Source organism: Alexandromys fortis, unplaced genomic scaffold (assembly GCF_014885135.2).
Source record: "Alexandromys fortis isolate MF-2015 unplaced genomic scaffold, M_Fortis_MF-2015_v1.1 scaffold_78, whole genome shotgun sequence".
Taxonomy (NCBI): Eukaryota; Metazoa; Chordata; class Mammalia; order Rodentia; family Cricetidae; genus Alexandromys; species Alexandromys fortis.
In genome coordinates, this window is record NW_026067977.1 from 5,147,260 (window position 1) to 5,165,400 (window position 18,141).

Below are 18,141 nucleotides of genomic sequence, written 5' to 3' on the forward strand. Positions count from 1 at the left end.
CTGATGTCTCATCACAGAGTGAATAGCACCTGGGCCTTCTCACTGCCCCTCTCCTACCTCCTCCTTTGTGCCCGATTAGTTTTAAGCTTTTGAAGACAACCTTGAGCTCTCCTTTCCCAAAGAAAAGGTCAGAGAATCCAGATTGAGGTGCAACTAGTTTTGAAGAAAAGGGAAGCTTGCAATTGTGATAGTTATCCTTACTGCAGCTTAAAACATTCACGTGTGTTTAGAACTGCCGTAAGCTTTTCTTGTGGCACTGTAGGGATTCTTGGAAACGCATGGCATGATGAAGAAGGTGGTGTTTGGTTTTCAGATGTGTGTCGGCTGCGGGACACCACAAAGTGGGTGCTTTTCCTCATGAAGTTTTGGGTGAACTCTAGTTGAGGTGCTTACTCTCACAGCACTTGGTTCGCAGAAGGCGCCTCATCTCGGGGTATCTCACCTGTGGTTGCCACGCTCAGTAGGAGGAGGTAATTATCTCGACAACACAGGGGAGAATCAGTTTCCTAAAGTCACCGGGAGTTCATTATTGGGAGCAGGGCGTTGAATGTGGTTTTGGGTTCAAAGTTCTGCCTTACACAGCAGCATCTAATAAAACACTTTTAACAGAGCTCCTGGAAAGTGATTTGCTACTCTACTACCATTTCTATTTCCCAGCGCACTGCCCACGGCCCAGAAAACCGCCTTTGTGTGTTCAGCAAAGGAGTCAATACTAATATACTAATACAGTGTTGATTTAGGTCTTAAACTTTTTTTTTTTCATTTACCAATTAGTTGGTTGCTGCCTTGAATTACAATGTTCAGCAGTACTGAAGAGGCTTAGCAGCTTTTAGTTTACCCCTTAACAGTTAGGGGGTAAAAACTGGAGACCACTACCAATGGTGAAGTAATTTTTAAAAATTATTCCTAGGGGTGTTACTTTTTAGTAGGTTTGCATTATGGAAAACTTTCATTCGAAACTGTTTTAATGGTTTATAAGAATGCCTATAGGTTGGCGGCTGCCTCTTATCAGTCTCAAGTGATAGCTGTTATCTGTTATTAGCCTTACCGCACCTAAATGCTTTGTGCCCATGGCAAGAAAGGATACAGACTGAAGTGAGGGTCTCAAGTGATAGCTGTTACCTGTTATTAGCCTCACCGCACCTAAATGCTTTGTGCCCCTGGCAAGAAAGGATACAGACTGCAGTGAGTTGAAGACAGTGGCCCTCGGGAATAAGCCGTTAATGGTGCACAAAAGGTACAGAAAAGAGGAGCGCTGCTTAGAAACCCCGTTATTCACATCAGAGTGCAACTGCCCTTTCTCGTGACCTGCTTCAAACACTAAAAACAGCCTCTACAGCCATTTTCTCCGATTTGGGGACTGTCCCAGGGCGGTTCGAGCCCTGTGCTTTCCTTCTCCCCTAGGCTTGTGTGCGCACCAGAAAGCCCAAGTCCCAGAGCGGCTGAGAGCCGAGGGAGGGACTCGCTGAGCCCCAGCCCGACGTCCGCGTTCTAGGCCGCGCCAAGGCACAAACATTTGCCCATCAGCAAGAACGGAGAAGCCGTGCGGAGGGCTCGGAGGGCCCGGGACCCCTCCCCACCCCCGTTTCTGACTTCGTCCACCCCGGGGACGCAGATATAAAGTAGACACCACGCTAAACGCTGCAGACCCGCACAGGAGCCTCTGGAATATCGGACCAGCCTCCCAGGGATCGATGGGTGCTGGGAGGGCTGTTTCTGAGGTGATTTTCCGTTAAGCGTCTAGGGTTACTGGCGGCGCGGCCGGCGGCCACCACCTCAGAGCCGCCTAAGCGGCGGGAAGGCGGCCGGGGGCGGAGCCGGAAGGCGGAAGCGGCTGCTCACACCCGGAGCTCGTCGAGCCGCAGTCCCTGGCGGACGACGCGCGCCGCCGCTCCGGCCCGGGGCTGGCTGCTGGCTTCCAGCCCTTGCGGTGCCGAAGCGGCTGGAGAAGACACCCTTCCCGTTCCCTTCCCCTCATTTTCCACTCGCTTCCCGGTTTCTCCCATGGCCCGTTCGGCGGCCACCTAGGTCGGGCGTCTGTGGCTGCAGGCTGCGCGCCTCGGAGCGCTGGGCTGCCGGCTGCCTCGGGCTGGGCTGGCCGCCGCGGTCTCCATGGTGACGGCCCCGCCGGTGTCCGGGCCTCTGGGGGAAGATGCGGCCTGCCGGGCCCGCCGCCTCGCCCCCGGCCTCCCGGCCCGGCCGGGGTCACTGAGGAGCGGGGGCCCGGCCGGCAGCCTGCCAGGCAGCGGGCACCAGGTGAGCCGGTGCGGGAAGGCGGAGGGCGCGGGGGGGGGGGTACTTGCTGTCCCCGCGTCCACACTTGCACCGGAGGGTGCAGAGGCTTCTCGGTCGCCTCTGCGCCCATTCCCCCCCCCCCCTCCTCTTCTTTTTCTTCCCGGCAGACAGGCAGAGAAAGAGCAGCTCATGGAGAGGCTGAGAGAAACGGCTTTTAAGCCGTACCCCAAACGGGACAATAACCTTCAACAACTGGACTTACTGACACATTTCCTTCGTTTTCAGTGAAATCGTACTCTCTCGCTGGAGACACAGATGGCCTCAAATGAGAGAGATGCCATATCGTGGTAACAGAAGAAGGTAACAGCAGTAATTTTATTTGAAAACCATACTTCTGCAGAAAAACTCCCGTAAAGACTAGAGTTACTTTCCTTAAGTTTGATAATGTCACATATTCTTATATAATATCTCAACATACTGAAAAAAATTGATGTGCAAAGTCATTAAAAACCTAGTTTAAGGTTCCAGGATATGAGCTGTAAGCCACCTTTCTGCGGGCTGCGTACACAGACTACCATGCAGTGCTTTGCTTTACAAATTATCAAGCTTAAAATTATTTTTATAAAGACAAAAATGAAATTCTTATCTGCATGGCTCAGATTGCTACTGTCGTCTGATTGAGCTGTCCCTACGTCTTCCTCCTCTCTGATATTCCTATTGATGTCTTCCTTAAGGAGTGGGGATGTCTTTTAGATGAGCTTTAAGATATTTGGGGTGTTGCCTTTTTACTTTGCAGATCCTGTCCTTGGTTTTGTTTTGTTTTATTTTGTTTTTGTTTTTTTGGAAACAGCCCTTGGAAGTATGAATTTGCTATGTGGGAAACATATTTTTCAGACAAGCATATTTAATAGAGTCATGACTCTGAGGTTTGACTTAGATACAAAGATTGCCTTTGCACCATGTAAATAGCCTGCTCCTTATTTCAGATTGGAGCATATGATCAGCAGATATGGGAAAAGTCAATCGAACAGACTCAGATTAAGGTAAATTGATTTCTTTGATTCTGGCTTTGTTACTGCTGTAAAGAGAAGAGTGGATCATACTTTTTAAAGAATATGCACTCATCCACCAAGTATGCATGGAAAATGATAAAGGGCAGTTGATATGTGGCCTCCACAGCAAATGTCCCAGGTAAATGGGAATATGGTTTCTTATCTCTGGTCAGCTTTTACCATATTACAGTTCAGATCCAATATCGCCAGATGTTTATTCGAGAGAAGCTGGAAAACATATTTTTAACAAAGAAATATTCCACATTTTTTTAAGAGGGTAGTAGTCCTCTTCCTCTCTTCCTCTTTTTCTCCTTCTTCCTCCTCCTCCTCCTAATCATCCTAACTGTGCAAACCAAATCAAATTCCTGTTTGGCCTATACCTAGCGTCCAGCCCCAGTTTTCAATCACTGGTTTAGAGGTGAGCCTTCAAGAACTGCGCACAGCTTTCAGTCTCTTCCCGCTAGAGCTGCTGTGGAACTCAGAATGCTGGCTGGTTAATTTGTAATCGTGGAGGGGAGGGTTACATTCATCAGATGGGAGTGAGAAATAGTGGCGCTGGTGCAGATTAGCCTTTGAGTGGTTGCTGGGAAGCCATTTGTAATTTGATTTTCTTGAAGAAAAGCCCAAAGAGAGGAATGTAAATCTTGATTTCGGGTCTCACTCCCTTGGAAAATGTTAACAAATGCCAGTACATTCTTGGTTTGGGACTCTTTTGAAAAGTTCTGTTGCAGACTTTTATCAGCATGTTAAAAACATGGGTAAGTACAACTGATAGTGTTGTACTTATCTAAGTTACACTGATCCGACTAGACCTCTGAATATCTTTGGTGGTCTGTATCTACCTATGACTCAGGGTACCTTCCTAAATTTATAAGTTAATCACCTTAAAAACTTGTTTGAGCTACTTGGAACACAACTAACTTCAGAATTTCCTACAGCTCTTCCTTATATTAATGGAAGATGGGGTTCAAATGAATCCCCACATTCCATTTTGTAACTGTCTAAATCTTGTCTAGTTATTATTCTTCTGTGAGCTGCTAAGCCATCTCAATAGTGTAATAGAAATGGCTGGACTGGGAAGTTAGGTATTGTTTAGTGATCTCTTACCTTGTGATGTCCATGTGGTTTTGTTTTCTTGAACCTTAAAAGGATTTTACCTCCTGCTGCAGAATAGGAAATCTCCCCCAAGCCAATTTAGATTTTCATAACTTATTTCCATGCATCTTACCGTATACCGTTTAGGGCACCCTATCAGAGTGTGGGGGGGCACACGTGCGCAGTGTCGTAACTAATGACATATAGCAGGTGTGAAAAATATTGGGAAATTGCAGGGCAGGCTTCAAGCACAGGAATAGCTGGCCAGCTTTTAAAACAGACTCCATTTGCTTTGTGTGTCTTTTTGGTGGGTGGGATAGGATCTGGGGAGAGTTGGAGGAGAGGAAAGAGGATGGTCAAAACATTGTAGGAGGGAAAAAAAAAAAACTTAAATTTTTTTTAAATGTCCTGAAAAAGATAAGCGGTTCCTGCCTTCATGGGTTTCATGGATAGTGTGAAAAAAAAACTAAGGCTTTTTTTTTTTGTTTTGTTTTGTTTTTCCAAAAAAAGATGTTTAGTTAGATTAAACTAACAAAGCTAAACTAAAAATAAAGGAAAAGTTTAAAATGAAAACACAAAGTCAGTATCGGATCACAGCACTACTTTCCCATTCTAAACTCCATTTATGGGGCTGGAGAGATGCTAATCAGTTAAGAGCACTGGCTGGCCTTCCAGAGGACCCTGTTCAATTTCCTGCACCACATGGCAGCTCACAACTGTCTTAACTCCAGTCCAAGGGGCTTTGGTACCCACTTTGCCCTGGGTGGGTATTGTATGTATGTGACGTACATTCATACTTGCAGGCAAGACACTCATGCATAAAAATAAATTGTTAAAAATTTTCTTTTCAAGACATGTTTTCTCTGTGTAACAATCCTGTCTGTACTGGAACTAGCTCTGTAGACCAGGCTGGCCTCGAACTCACAGAGAACTGCCTACCTCTGCCTCCCGAGTGCTGGGATTAAAAGTGAACCACCACCACCTGGCAAAATGTTAAAAATTTTTAAAGTGCATTTATAAAAGCATAGTTAAAATTTTTAAATAGGTACTGGAGAGATGGCTCAGTGGTTAATAGCGCTTGGCTGCACTTCCAGAGGACCTGGGTTCGGTTCCTAGCACCCACACAGTGGCTCACAACCATCTGTAACTCCAGTTCCAGGGGGATCTGACACCCTCTTTTTACCTCCGTGGTCATGGAAGTATTCACGCAGTGCACATACATACATGCAGTTAAAACACCCATATACATAAAATAATCTAACCTGGAGCCTTCTTTTGACACAGATAAAATAACCTACAATTTAAAACAATTTTTAAAAAAGATTCATTAATCTTACCTGGATCAAAAAATTGGTAAGGATTCTTTGGCAAAGTGTTACTGTTTAGGACATTTTGGTAAATGTTGAAAACAAGGGGGAAAGTTTTAGCAGAAGTATATGACTTACGGAGCAAGCAGGCATCCCAGTGTGGCTGCAGTGAAAGCATGTAAATGGAGTGGAAACCCGTAAATGGGTTTTACTCAGAACTACTGTTGTGAGGAGAATAGAAAGATTGTGTGTAGTATGAATGTGGGGTGAAAATGCTTAACAAAATATTAACACCAAGAATTTAGCAATATACAAAATGGCTTACCTACTGTGATTGAATACAGTTTGTGTAGAAATGTACATTTTTAGACAAGGACTTACTGTAACCCGGCTGGCCTGGAATTAAGTGATTTGACCAGCCTGGCTTTGCATTTGCATTAATCCTCCTACCTTTGCCTCCTAGGTTCTGTGATTAAAAGTGTATACCACTACACTCCCTTGCAACATTGATTTTTAATATTTGAAAATAAATTATTGTGATTAATGGAATAAAGACCTAAACCATATGATCTTCTCAGTAGACGTAGTAAAAGCACTTGACAAAATTCTATGTATTTGTCAAATTTATAATGATGAAGTAAGAGTTGAAGGTAGGTCCTTAAGTTATTAAAGGCTAGAAAAAAGCCTACAGCAAATGTCACCCTTAATGATAAAAAACTGATTTCCCCATAGTCAAGGAAAAAAAAAAACAAATAAGAATACCCGATATCCCTAATTTTATCTAATCATGAATCTTAGCCTGTGCTATAAAGCAAGTTAAGAATGGAAAGGCAGCAAGATAGGAAAGAAATGGAAATTGTCTTTATTCATGTTAACCTAATCACATAGTTAGAAAATTCCAGGAGCCTACAAAAAATTGCTAACAGGTAAGTTTGGCAAGGTCTTTGGATATAAAGTCAGTATGTAAAAATCACTTGTGTTTCTATGTATCAGCTATGATAATCTCCAAGTAAAATTAAGAAAGTATCCCAGCATTTGAGAGGCAAAGGCAGGAGGATTTCTATGAGTTCAAGGCCAGCTTGGGCTGAAGACAATAGGATCCGAATCAGAAAAACCAAAGGAGGTGAGCTGGAGAGATGACTCAGCAGTTAAGTGTGCTTTTTGTGCACTCAGGAAGACCCGGAGTTAGGATTTATACCACTCACATGACCAGTCCAGTGAACAGTGTCTTTAACTCCAGCTCTGAGGGATCTCATGCTGTTTTCTGGCCTACAGGTTTGCAAACAAGTGTATACACTCACTCACATGCACAGAAATAAGTAAATCTTAAAAAAAGAATTCTAATGAGTATAATATAAAAGATAAAAAATTCTTAGGCATGGCTTTTGCATAGAAAGTCTAAGACTTGCGTGCTAAAACTACACCATGTTTCTGAGATGTTAGACTGCAACATACCTCATTCATGATCTAGAAGATTCAGTATTGTTTAAATGTTAGCTATCTCCCAGTATATTTAATAATATGCCTTCAGGATTCCAGCCAGGTTTCTTGGCTGGTTAGGGGTGGTTAGGAACTAATAAGCTAGCTCTGAAATTGGTATGATTGCAAAGTATGGAATATTAAAAATAAATTTTAAGAAGTTATTGTTGGAAGACTTATATAATTTGATTGTAAAATTCAGTACATAACTGTAATAAAATAATTAGATAATATTGTATTTGTATGATTTACAAATTGATGGAATAGAAAAAAATCTAGAAATAAATCCTTACCTCTTTGTTTAACTAAAATGTTTTCTTAGATTTCTTTTTTACTTTGTGTGCATGGGTATTTTGCCCACATGAATGTATGTATGTGTACTACATGTGTGCCTGGTGCCCATGGAGGTCAGAAGACATTGCATTCCTTGGAACTGGAGTTACAGATGGTTGTAGGCCATGTGTGGGTGCTGGAAACTGGGTCCTCTACAAGAGCTGTAATTGCTTCTAACCACTGAGCCATCTCTCCAGCCCCTCCTTACCACATTTTAGAAGGATTTTCATCTTTTGAGAATCTTATTATGTAACCCAGGCAGGTATGGGGCTCTCTAGGTAATAGTTTCAGCTGCCTTCAAATTCAAAATCCTCCTGTTTCAGTCTCGTCAGTGATGGGACAGACATAAGTTAACTATGCTTTGCTATAAATTTGATTTTTAACAAAGATGCCCATCCTAGTTTTTTTTTTTTTTTTAAAAAAAAAAAACACTGACCAAAAACAACATGAGGAGAAAAAAGTTCATTTGGCTTATACTTCCAGATCATCCTGAGGAAAGTCAGGCGGAAGCACACGGCAGGAGCTATGAGGAACACTGTTTTCTGGTTATTGGCTTGCTCACAGGCCCATGCACACCAAACTTTCTTAAAAAGCTCCAGGTCCGCGTGCCTCAGCATGGTGCAACCTGCAGTAGGCTGGACCCTCCCGCATTTGTGTCATCAAATAAAACAGGGCCGCAGATGCCTGGCTGATCTCTCAATTGAGACTTCCTCAGATGACTCTAGGCTGTGTCAAGGGGATAGCTGAAGCTGACTAAGAGACAGTATGAAAATCCAATTGAAATGATGGCCTTTTCAGTAAGAGGTGCTGAAACAGTGGGTATAAACTGTAAACATGATCTTTAATTCTTTTTTAGTATAACAAAATTTGATAATAGATTTAATTATAAGAAATTGAACTAGAAGCTCAACTTGTGTGCCCAGAAAACCCTGACATCCCCTATCCCCTGGCTAGCGCCTTGCAGGTGGTATGATCCCTGGAGTTTCTGTAAAAGACATTAACCAGCAGGAGTTCGTCAGAGCTCCAATATCATAATTGAGAGACTATATTAAGTATGTTTGCTATTATTTTAGTGATAAAGATCAATTTATTCTTTGAAAATAAGACTAACCAAGAATATTTCCTGTTACTGCTACTTAACATGCTGTTTGTGAAGATGAACAAATCATTCTAATGAATATTTTCTTTGTTTTGAAAATTTTTTTCTAGCTGATATTAAAAATAACAAAAACTACTACTTGAAAGTGACATAACTTCATCTCTAGAAAAGAAAGGCTAGCGGAGTCCAGAGGCTAATTTAGCTGTGTTTGTGTGCTTTATTATTAGTCTCACTAAAGACGAGCCGAGTCTTGTCCTGGATGTCTACAGTTAGAGCAGTAAGAAAAGGGCTCAACTCGGAGAAGAGCAGAGGAGGCTACAATAGCTGAGAGCTGTCAGTGCAGTTTCAAAGTTGGGAAGTGAAGAACACATAATCATCTGAATACCTGAGCAGAGAGAGCCAGTAAGAAACCAGAAAAAGCTGTGTTCAGTTTCTGAAAGACTTCACTAGGTTCATGAGGTCAGTGTAGAGTACTGAAGACAGGACTTGGGAAGCATATGCGTGGTGGCAATAACAGACCTACCCACCTTATTCCATATAATTACTGTATTCCTCTCATAGCAGACAGATTGAAGCTTGCTCTCTGGTAGGCTGAAACAGTTCTGTGCTCTCTACCAGAAACAAATGTGGGTTGTGTGATGCCTAATACTAGGATCAAATTAGCGTGGCAGCCAGGCTGTCACTGCTAAGAGGAAGGTGCAGTTTCTGCAGAAAGTAACTGAAGAGCAAAGATGTCAAGATACGGAAGAGTGAAATGGTTGCTGGCCCTTCTGCAGTGCGGTCTACTGTTCAGAAAGCCATATTCAGTGTTCTGACTTGAATTTAGCATGTTAGTGTAAATCTATGCCTCTGTGTATAAATAATAATGGTAAAGTTCATAAAATATTTGAAACTTAGAAACAAAGGGAGAGAAAAAGCACAGAAGGAATAAAAGCATTCTTTTAAGAATTAAGATGGTTTGATGGTACATAACTATTAGCAGTACTTGGGAGGGAAGCTGAGGCAGAAGGATTGCAAGTTTGAAGCCAGTTTAGTCTACAAACCAAGACCTTGACCCAAACTAACTAAACAAATGGGAAAAATAGTAATGAATATATTTAAGTAATTAGATATTATAAAAAACAAGACTGGATTAAGTTTGTTCAAGAGATGTGTCATATGACATGCTGATTATAGTTAATATATTCTTGAGAAATTTTAAGAGTGGGTATAAGTGTTTGTCCCACAAAATGGTAACCGTATGACCTAATAATAGTTAATTCATTCCACAATGAATATAATATCTCTGGACAGACCTATCATAAACCAAAAATACCATCAGAGGTTACTACACCTAACCTGGGTGCCAAGCTTAGCAATGCTGTCCACAGTAGGGTGTGGGCTGTTTACTCTGGTAATGTTATGGTGACTGGAAGCTGTTACTACCCCCGTCACAGATAGCATTGTTCTGCATGTTGTTAGCCTGTGAAGAGATGAAAATGCACATTTGAAGTATGGCTTCTGTGGAGGACTTACTGTCTCCTGCTGTTATAAAGATTACACTACTGAAAGTGAACAGTCTTAAGTTAGGGCCCATCTGCACATCTATATCTGTCAAAACATGTTTACCTATCACCCTTACGGAGAAGACTCACATATCATATCCACCATTCCATTGTAAAAGTAGAACACTTGTTAAAACAACTTATAAAGTTTTATCTACAGTCTTTAAAAAATAACCAAAAGGTAAAAAATATGTTATAGAGGAAAATATGGGGTAGGCTTATATGTTACTTAGTGATGATAGATAGAGCACCTGCTCACACACATAAAAGAGCAAGAAAAAAGTCTCAGAATAAATTTAGTCGAAAAATTAGAAGAAAAAGTTGCTACCAGATCTCTTAGCAATATGAGAGAAGTGGGGTCAGTAAGGTGACTCGGCAGATAAAGGCTCCTGTTACCTAGCCCGAAGTTTTGAGTTTGAGTCCCAGGTATTAGTTTTCGTGAGAAATCTTTCACTGACTTTCGCCCCACGTCTTAAATGTGAGTTAGGTGTATGTCCCACGCCCTTACAGTGCTGTATTTGCTGTGTCATTGCTTTAGGTTGTTGACAACATGCCCTCTGTTGTTATTTTCTCATCTCTTTAACATAATTTCTGATAAAGCAACAAAAAGGAATGATTTATTTTCCTCATGATTCTTTGGCTCCACTTTCTGGGCTCCTTGTAAGGTCCAACATCATGGAAAGAGGAGTATGAGGAGGAGCGGGCTCGCCTTGTGGACAGGAAGCCGAGTGAGTCAGGAAGAAACTTGGGATCAGGTATACCCTTCAGTGGCACATCACTAGAGACTTGCTACAATGAGGTGCCACCTAGTTTCCACAGCCTCCCTAAATATTGCCAGTAGCAGGCGAGCATGGGGAGCATCTCAGATTACAGCTGCAGTGTGCACAGCGTGTCCTAGGAAGTCAAAGGTTACTTCCCCTGTTGTGCCTGACTTTATAGTAGATTTATTCTTTTAATGGCAATAAAACGAAAATTCAACACAGTGGGAAATAGGAATTACAGGCTTCACTTACTGTTTTTATTCAGTTACACAGAGCCCACTGATGTTGTAGCAGTTACGTCCAGTGTTTTGTCTCTTCCTTAAGGAGACATGTCAGGGGTTTTGTCACAATTGCAGTAACCTGCACAGGGTTTTTGTAAGGTGTTTCCAAACTTGTGATGCGGTATCGCAGGTTTTTTTTTTTTTTTTTAAGGAGCTTCCTATGTTAGGGACTCTGCAGAAGTCTAGGCTGCCACATAGGCAGCAGGTGCAGGAGTGTCCCCCTTCCCTCCTGCTAGGATAGAGACTGTGTGTAGCTAACAAGGAAATCACTTACAGCTCCCAGGGTTTACTCACTAAAGCTTTCAAGGTTAAGCCACATTGATTTTCAACAAAAACTCCTTTTGTTGTGGGATGCATTTGGTTCCTTGTAGCAGGATAAAGGATGTATAATGATAAAGACCAAGAGTGACTTGGTTTCCATCTCTGGGGCTTGGTTTCTGTAGCTATAAAGTGAGGACAGTGAGGTTTTCAGAGTCATGGAAAAGCTAGTTTAAGTGTTCGTAAAGTGCCTGACATATGTTCCTCTTACATTGTATATAGATCTGTTCAACATGCATTAAAGTATATGGTAACTGGAAACTTATTTTGTTTTGAGGCAAGTCTCAAATTCATGGTTATCCTCCTGTGTTAGCCTCCTAAGTGCTGGGATTTCAAGTGTGAGCCGCTGTGCCCCATGTGTTGTTAATTTCCCTTAAGAGCAGTGGTCATGAATTTATTAATGACTTCTTTCTCCTTAGGAAAGAAAAATGAGAGATAGGGGAGTTCAGGGGCTTATTCCTGACAGACCGCCCTTATACATTGCCTTACTATACTTTGAAGACAGACCTGCACTGACTCACTTTTTACTTTAGGTAAAATGTCTGATGGAAGATGCATGTTAAATATTTATTGCCTAAGCAACTAAATATGTTTTTGTCGGTGAGGGTTACAGAATTCACTTCTTAATGCTAGTCCTGTTTTCTAACAGTGGGTAAAGAATGTAGAAAACAAAGACTTGAAGCTCCCATATGTGGAATGACTACAAAGTCTATTTCTATTAGAGTATAAGATAGTAATATTTTTATTTTTAAACTGTAATTTCTAATTTTGAATAGTGTTTTATGACAAGCATATATATCCATATATGTGTATATACACACATATATTTGTACTACATGCATATATATTATATATATATAAAATATACTTCTTTGGAGTTTTTTTTCCTCTTAAACTACTGTATAGTTTTATTGTAATTTAGGATCTTAGGGAATTTTTCTGTATGTGGTATCAACAGCTTGTAGTTGAATTGAAGTGTAGGGTTCACTTAAAATTGTTGGACTCCATCAATTTAGTTAAAAAGAGCCAAAATAACTGCCTCTATCTCTTGAATGAAAAAATAGCAAATTACTGTAATCTCAAGATTTAGAATTAACTTTGTGTGTGTGTGTGGATGTGGGTGTGGGTGTGGTGCATGCATGTGACTGTGTGGGTATGTTGTGTTCATGTGTGCATCAGGAGGCCCCAGCAGGAATTTAGATGTCTTGCTCTCTTTCCCTGACTTATCAGCTTGAGTGAAGGTCTCTCATTGTACTGGAACCTTGTTATATAGGCCAGGTAGGCTGGCTGCTGGGCTCTCAGGACTCTGTCTCTCTCTTCAAATGCTGGGGTTAAAAGCACCCACAGCCAATGCCTATCTTTTCTGTGGAACTGAGACTCAAACTCAGGTCCTTATGCCTTAGTGTTAATATTTTACATTAACTTTGATAGTTAAATATCTGATTTTAAAACTTGATTGAGAAGTAGCTCCTGCAAGTTTTAGTTGAGTATGAAATTAAAATTCACCTCTTTCTCTTTTAAAGTTTTATTTTGTGTATGAGTATTATGCCTGCATATATGTCTATAAGACACATACATGCAGTGACTGTCCTTGGAAGTTCAGGAGAGTGCTGGATTCCCTGGAAGTATAGTTGTGGATGGTTGTTAGCTGCCCTGTGGATGGTGGGAATTAAAGCCTGGTTGGAAGACTGTATGTGTGAAGGTCAAAGGACAACCTCAAGTATCAGTCCTTGATTTTCACTTTGAGACAAGGTCTCTTGTTAGTCATGTGTATGTATGCCAGGGGATTCTCCTGTCTCTGTCTCCCACCTCACCATAGGAGTGATGGGTTTATATAGGTGTGTTCTGCATCTGACTTTCCATAGGTTCTAGAGATCTGAATCAGATCCTCACACCCAAGCGGCAAACACCTTCTCCATTGAGCCATCATTCTACCTAAAATTTATCTCTTAAAAAGATTAATAGCAAGTTCGACAAACCAGAAGAGTGAAAGAAAATCAAAAGATAATTTCATAAATATATGCTTACTATATCGCAAGGTTATTGTGACTTTCAGATTCTCAAATTTTCTTCTAAAAACATAACCAAATAGGAAAAGCCATCTCTTAGAGGCAACAGTGATTAATTTTAGAACTATCCAAAAGTTGAGGATGCAGCAAAGACTCTAGAATTCTCATATTGATCTTAGATAAGTGGATTAACATACAGAAATCTGCAGATTAAGCTACTTTAATATGAAATGATTAGAAGACCAAGGCCCAGAAAGTTTTTTCTTTCATTCTCTGAAAAAATGTTTTTTTGCTAAATTACATAATAGATACATAAAGGGATTTTTCTCAAGTGGATACATCACAATATGTTGAAATAGGAGCAGCAGGGCTGCGTCCCCAGCACCCCAGCCGCCTGCTAGCTTATGCCCGAAATAACAACACACAAACTGTATTCATTTAAAGACTGCTTGGCCCATTTCTATCTAGCCTCTTCTAGGCTAATTCTCACATATTAATTTAGCCCATTTCTAATAATGTGTGTAAGCACCCCAAGGTGCGCTTACCAGGAAGATTCTAGCCTACGTCCATCCTGGGTCGGAGCTGCCTGGGAGAGCGGAGCCTGGCGTCTCTGCTCCCGAGAGCAGAGCTGTCGTGTCTACCCGGGAGAGCCGAGCATGGCGTCTCTGCTCCCGAGAGCAGAGCTGTCGGCTCTCTCCGGGAGCAGAGCAGAGTCTGAGCTCACTTCCTCTTCCTCCCAGCATCCTATTCTGTTTACTCCTCCTACCTATGTTTTAACCTATCAGGGCCAGCCAAGCAGTTTCTTTATTGCTTAACCAATGAAATCAACAGATGATATATGACACTCCCACATCAACAATATTAAGAAATAGGACTGAAAAGGAACCTTTTAGCAGATGATAAATTCCAGCAGTATTTGGATCTCAGAGGAGAATGCCAAGTAGACAGCCAGCTTGCCCAACACATTCCCGAGAATCTGGTGCCTTGCATGCACTTGATTTTGTCTGAGGCAAAGATGAGCTCTGGGGCTGAAAATAGGAATTGGGTAAAGTCTGTATGCAGAAAAATTAGACCTCCATCCCCCAACACTTTAATACACAGTGATGCCCTCAGATAGAAAGCTCGGGATGTTTCCTTGGATGAAGTGCATTGGAGAGTCTTCAGGGGAGGTGAAGTTAACTAAAAACCAAGATAATAAAGCCCTTTAGCTTAATATGCACACTCCCACCCAGAATCTTCCACCCTATACTCCCAAACAAGGAAAATTTTGGAGGATTCTTTGAGACTCCAGGAAAACCACCTCTGGTATTGACACATGGAGATTTTGTAAAGGAGATGTTCAGCCTTAACTATTCAACCATGAAGCCCTGAGTCTGTAAGCTGTACTTTGGTGAATTAAAAACCAATAATAATGTGCACACATAGAAGGTAATTATAGCACACAGCTCGAGTTTCCCAAGGAATGGAACTCTATGAAGAGTGCTCAGATAGGAGATGGGACAGTGGCAGTCCCTCAGATGCTCCCATAGGCTTGGCAGTCACCTCAACAAAAGAAAGAAAACAGTTTATCTTTTACTCTTAAAAAGAACTTTTTTTTAAAATTCATTTCTGTTTTTGTTTTGTTTTATCATAGGGCTTCAAAAACAAACCAAAAAAAATGGGCCACATAAAGCCAGACTTGATTGATGTTGACTTAATCAGAGGTGAGTTGGAAAATTGATTTTTCTATACATACTACGTATTTTCATTATTTTTCTTTCCTCTCCCAACTTGACAAAATAGAGTTACCTGAGAAGAAACCTCAATTGAGGAATTACCCCTTTATCAGATTGGCTTGTGGACATGTCTTTGGGTATTTTTTGATTACTCATTGATGTGGGAGTGCCAGCTCACTTGAGAGATGCCACCCCTGGGCAGGTGGTCCTGGGTATATAAGAAGGCAGGCTGAGTGAGCCAAGGGAGCAGGCCAGTAAGCAGCACACCTCTATGGTCTGAGCTTTAGTTCCTACCTCCAGGTTCCTTTGCTATTGGTTAGTGCTCATCACAGCAACAGAAACCAGACTAGTACTCTTCCCCACCCCACTCTTTCCTCTCTTCCTCCCTCCCTCAGCTCTCCCCTTTCCCCCACTTTTTGTACTTGCTCTGTCTTTAAGCTTCAAGCTCAACTTCCCAAGTACTGGAATTGTGGGAAGTCCACCTCACCTAGTGTGTTACTATGTTATTTCATTCTGGTACTATAGAATAGTTTTAGGTATCTTCCATATATTGTGGCATAATTATTTTCAAAAGTAACATTTCTCCATTATCATTCAAGTTTTTGCACTTGAACAAAAAGGAAAGTTTGTTCCTTTGCTTAAATATTTTGTGGTTATGTAAATAACATAGTTTTAGTAATGGTGAAAGGGAGATGACTTGGAGATTTGTTGTTGTGTCATTTAGGAGAATGTATTGTTTGCCATTCAGGTGAACCTGACTTGTTTTGAGCACCTGTCCTTGCGCCTGAGGTGAGAGCATCTCAGAAGTCTTGCCAGCATGTCATGTGCTGGTTTTTACCCCACACCCCATTTTTAATGTAAGGTGACAAGTGGGCATTAGTATGGTGCATATATGTGTTTCTTACGCATTTTAATAATGGTTATCTTTTGTTTATTGACTGCTTAAAGGCTCAACATTTGCCAAAGCCAAGCCTGAGATTCCATGGACATCCCTCACTCGGAAGGGGCTTGTTCGAGTGGTGTTTTTTCCGTTGTTCAGCAGTTGGTGGATTCAGGTTACCTCTCTCAGAATCTTTGTTTGGTTGCTGCTGCTTTACCTCATGCAAGGTAACTCAAGAATGGAGTAAATTATGATTGCTTTTCTGTACTCAACAGAGGAGTGCTGTACTCTCACCCTTTCATTAGGGTCTTTAAAGCAGGCCTTTCGGCCTTTTCCACTTGCAATTCTTTTCCCTAAGAAATTTTTATGCTTGATGTCTTAGTTAGGGTCACTGTTTATTTCTATGATGAAAGACCATGACCAAAACCAAGTTGGGGAAGAAAGACTTTATTTCAGCTTACATGTCCACACTGTTCCATCACTGAAGGAAATCAGGGCAGGAAATCATAGCAGGAACCTGGAGACAGGAGCTGGTGCAGAGGTTGTGGAGTGCTGCTTACTGGCTTGCTCTCCATGACTTGTTCAGCCTATTTTCTTATAGAACCCAGGACCAACAGCCCAGGGACACCACCACCCACAATGGACTGGGCCCTCCTCCATCAATATCTAAGAAAATGCCCTACAGCAGGATCTCATGGGGGCATTTTCCTAATCAAGGTTTCTTCCTTTCAGATGATGCTATCTTGCCTCAAGTTGATGTAAATCTAGTCACCACACTGGATATATAGGTATATAAAATAAGTTCATAAACCAAACATTTACTGCTAATAAGTCAGAAAGAAGGAATGGAGAGTTGGCTCAGTGGTTAAGAGCACTAGTTCAGTTCCTAGCACCCAACTGTTCATACCTCTGTGGGCAGCAAGCATAATGTGGCAAAAACATGCAGGCAAAACACTCATTCATATGAAATAATAAAATAAATAAATGTAAAAAAAATTATTTAGCCAGGTATAGTGGCCCACACCTTTAATGCCAGCACTCAGGAGGAAGGAGCAGGTGGATCTTTGTGAGTTCATAGCCGGCATGGTTCCAAGCCAACTATAGTTACATGGTGAGACACTGTTGTAACTCCTCCTCTTCCACAAAAAACACCCCCCCCCAAACCAACCAAATAAAAGCCCTACCAAAAGAAAATGGAAAAAGTCAGAAAGAAATTTATTATAAAACAATTCTTTGGTGGGTATATATGCACATATAATTTTACAATGTATTAAAAATGAAAAAAATTTTTTGTTATTTGATGAAAATCCTAGGCCTGAGATATATTGTTCTTATGTGAAGTAAATAGCTATAACCTACTTTTGGCTATCTTGTGTATTCTTCTTTATTTTGGGTGCCCTCTATGTAGGAAACAATGTCTAAATTGGTTAAAAGAATAAACTTATTAAAATAAAAAAAATGAAAGCCTATTGAATGCTAATTAGATAGTTGTGTTTATTAAATTTTACATAATTAATCTTGCACATATATATTATATATTACAAAACATTTTTATTTATTTGAGAATTTCATACACATATATTATATAGTTTGATCGTATCCCTCCCTCCATTCAACTCCCCCTTGATCCCCTTCAGTGCTTACCTCTTCCAATTTTATGTCTTTTTCTTCTTATTTAAAACCTGCTGAACCCAATCCAATCATTGCTGCCTTTATTGCCAAGGTCTGGGGCCATCCACTGGAGCACCGGCAAACTTTGTTTTGGTTAAATCACTTTCATCACATCTTCTCTCGTATCTTTCTCTCCCTTCCCTACTGCACAAACCTTTCAGCCCCTTTCCCTCGTTCATATCTCAGGTGTTCTCTCACCTCCTCTAGTTAAGACCTCTTTCCTCTCCCCTCCAGATCCAGGGATGAATTATTAAATCTATGGAAGGTTATGAATAAAAAGTAAAAAGAGGATGGTGATAGGAATGAGGGAAAGAAGTAAAGATGCAAGAATAGGAGGGAAAGTATGAGGTGTGGCTGAAGAG

General features: G+C 41.2%; 1 protein-coding gene across 4 annotated transcripts in view; it reads left to right on the top strand.

Moving 5' to 3' along the window:
* Window positions 1-1,844: 1,844 nt before the first annotated feature.
* Window positions 1,845-18,141, top strand: part of Phtf1 (putative homeodomain transcription factor 1) — a 38,578-nt gene continuing 22,281 nt past the window's right edge. The window contains exons 1-5 of one of the 4 annotated variants that reach the window (XM_050157487.1): window positions 2,110-2,256; window positions 2,521-2,595; window positions 3,222-3,278; window positions 15,147-15,216; window positions 16,177-16,335. In XM_050157487.1, coding sequence (XP_050013444.1) covers window positions 15,171-15,216; window positions 16,177-16,335 — 205 coding nt within the window. In that variant the 5' untranslated portion in view covers window positions 2,110-2,256; window positions 2,521-2,595; window positions 3,222-3,278; window positions 15,147-15,170. Of the gene's footprint in view, window positions 2,257-2,520; window positions 2,596-3,221; window positions 3,279-12,016; window positions 12,038-15,146; window positions 15,217-16,176; window positions 16,336-18,141 lie in introns of those variants that run through there. The other 3 variants (XM_050157488.1, XM_050157486.1, XM_050157489.1) reach the window with 3 other exon arrangements.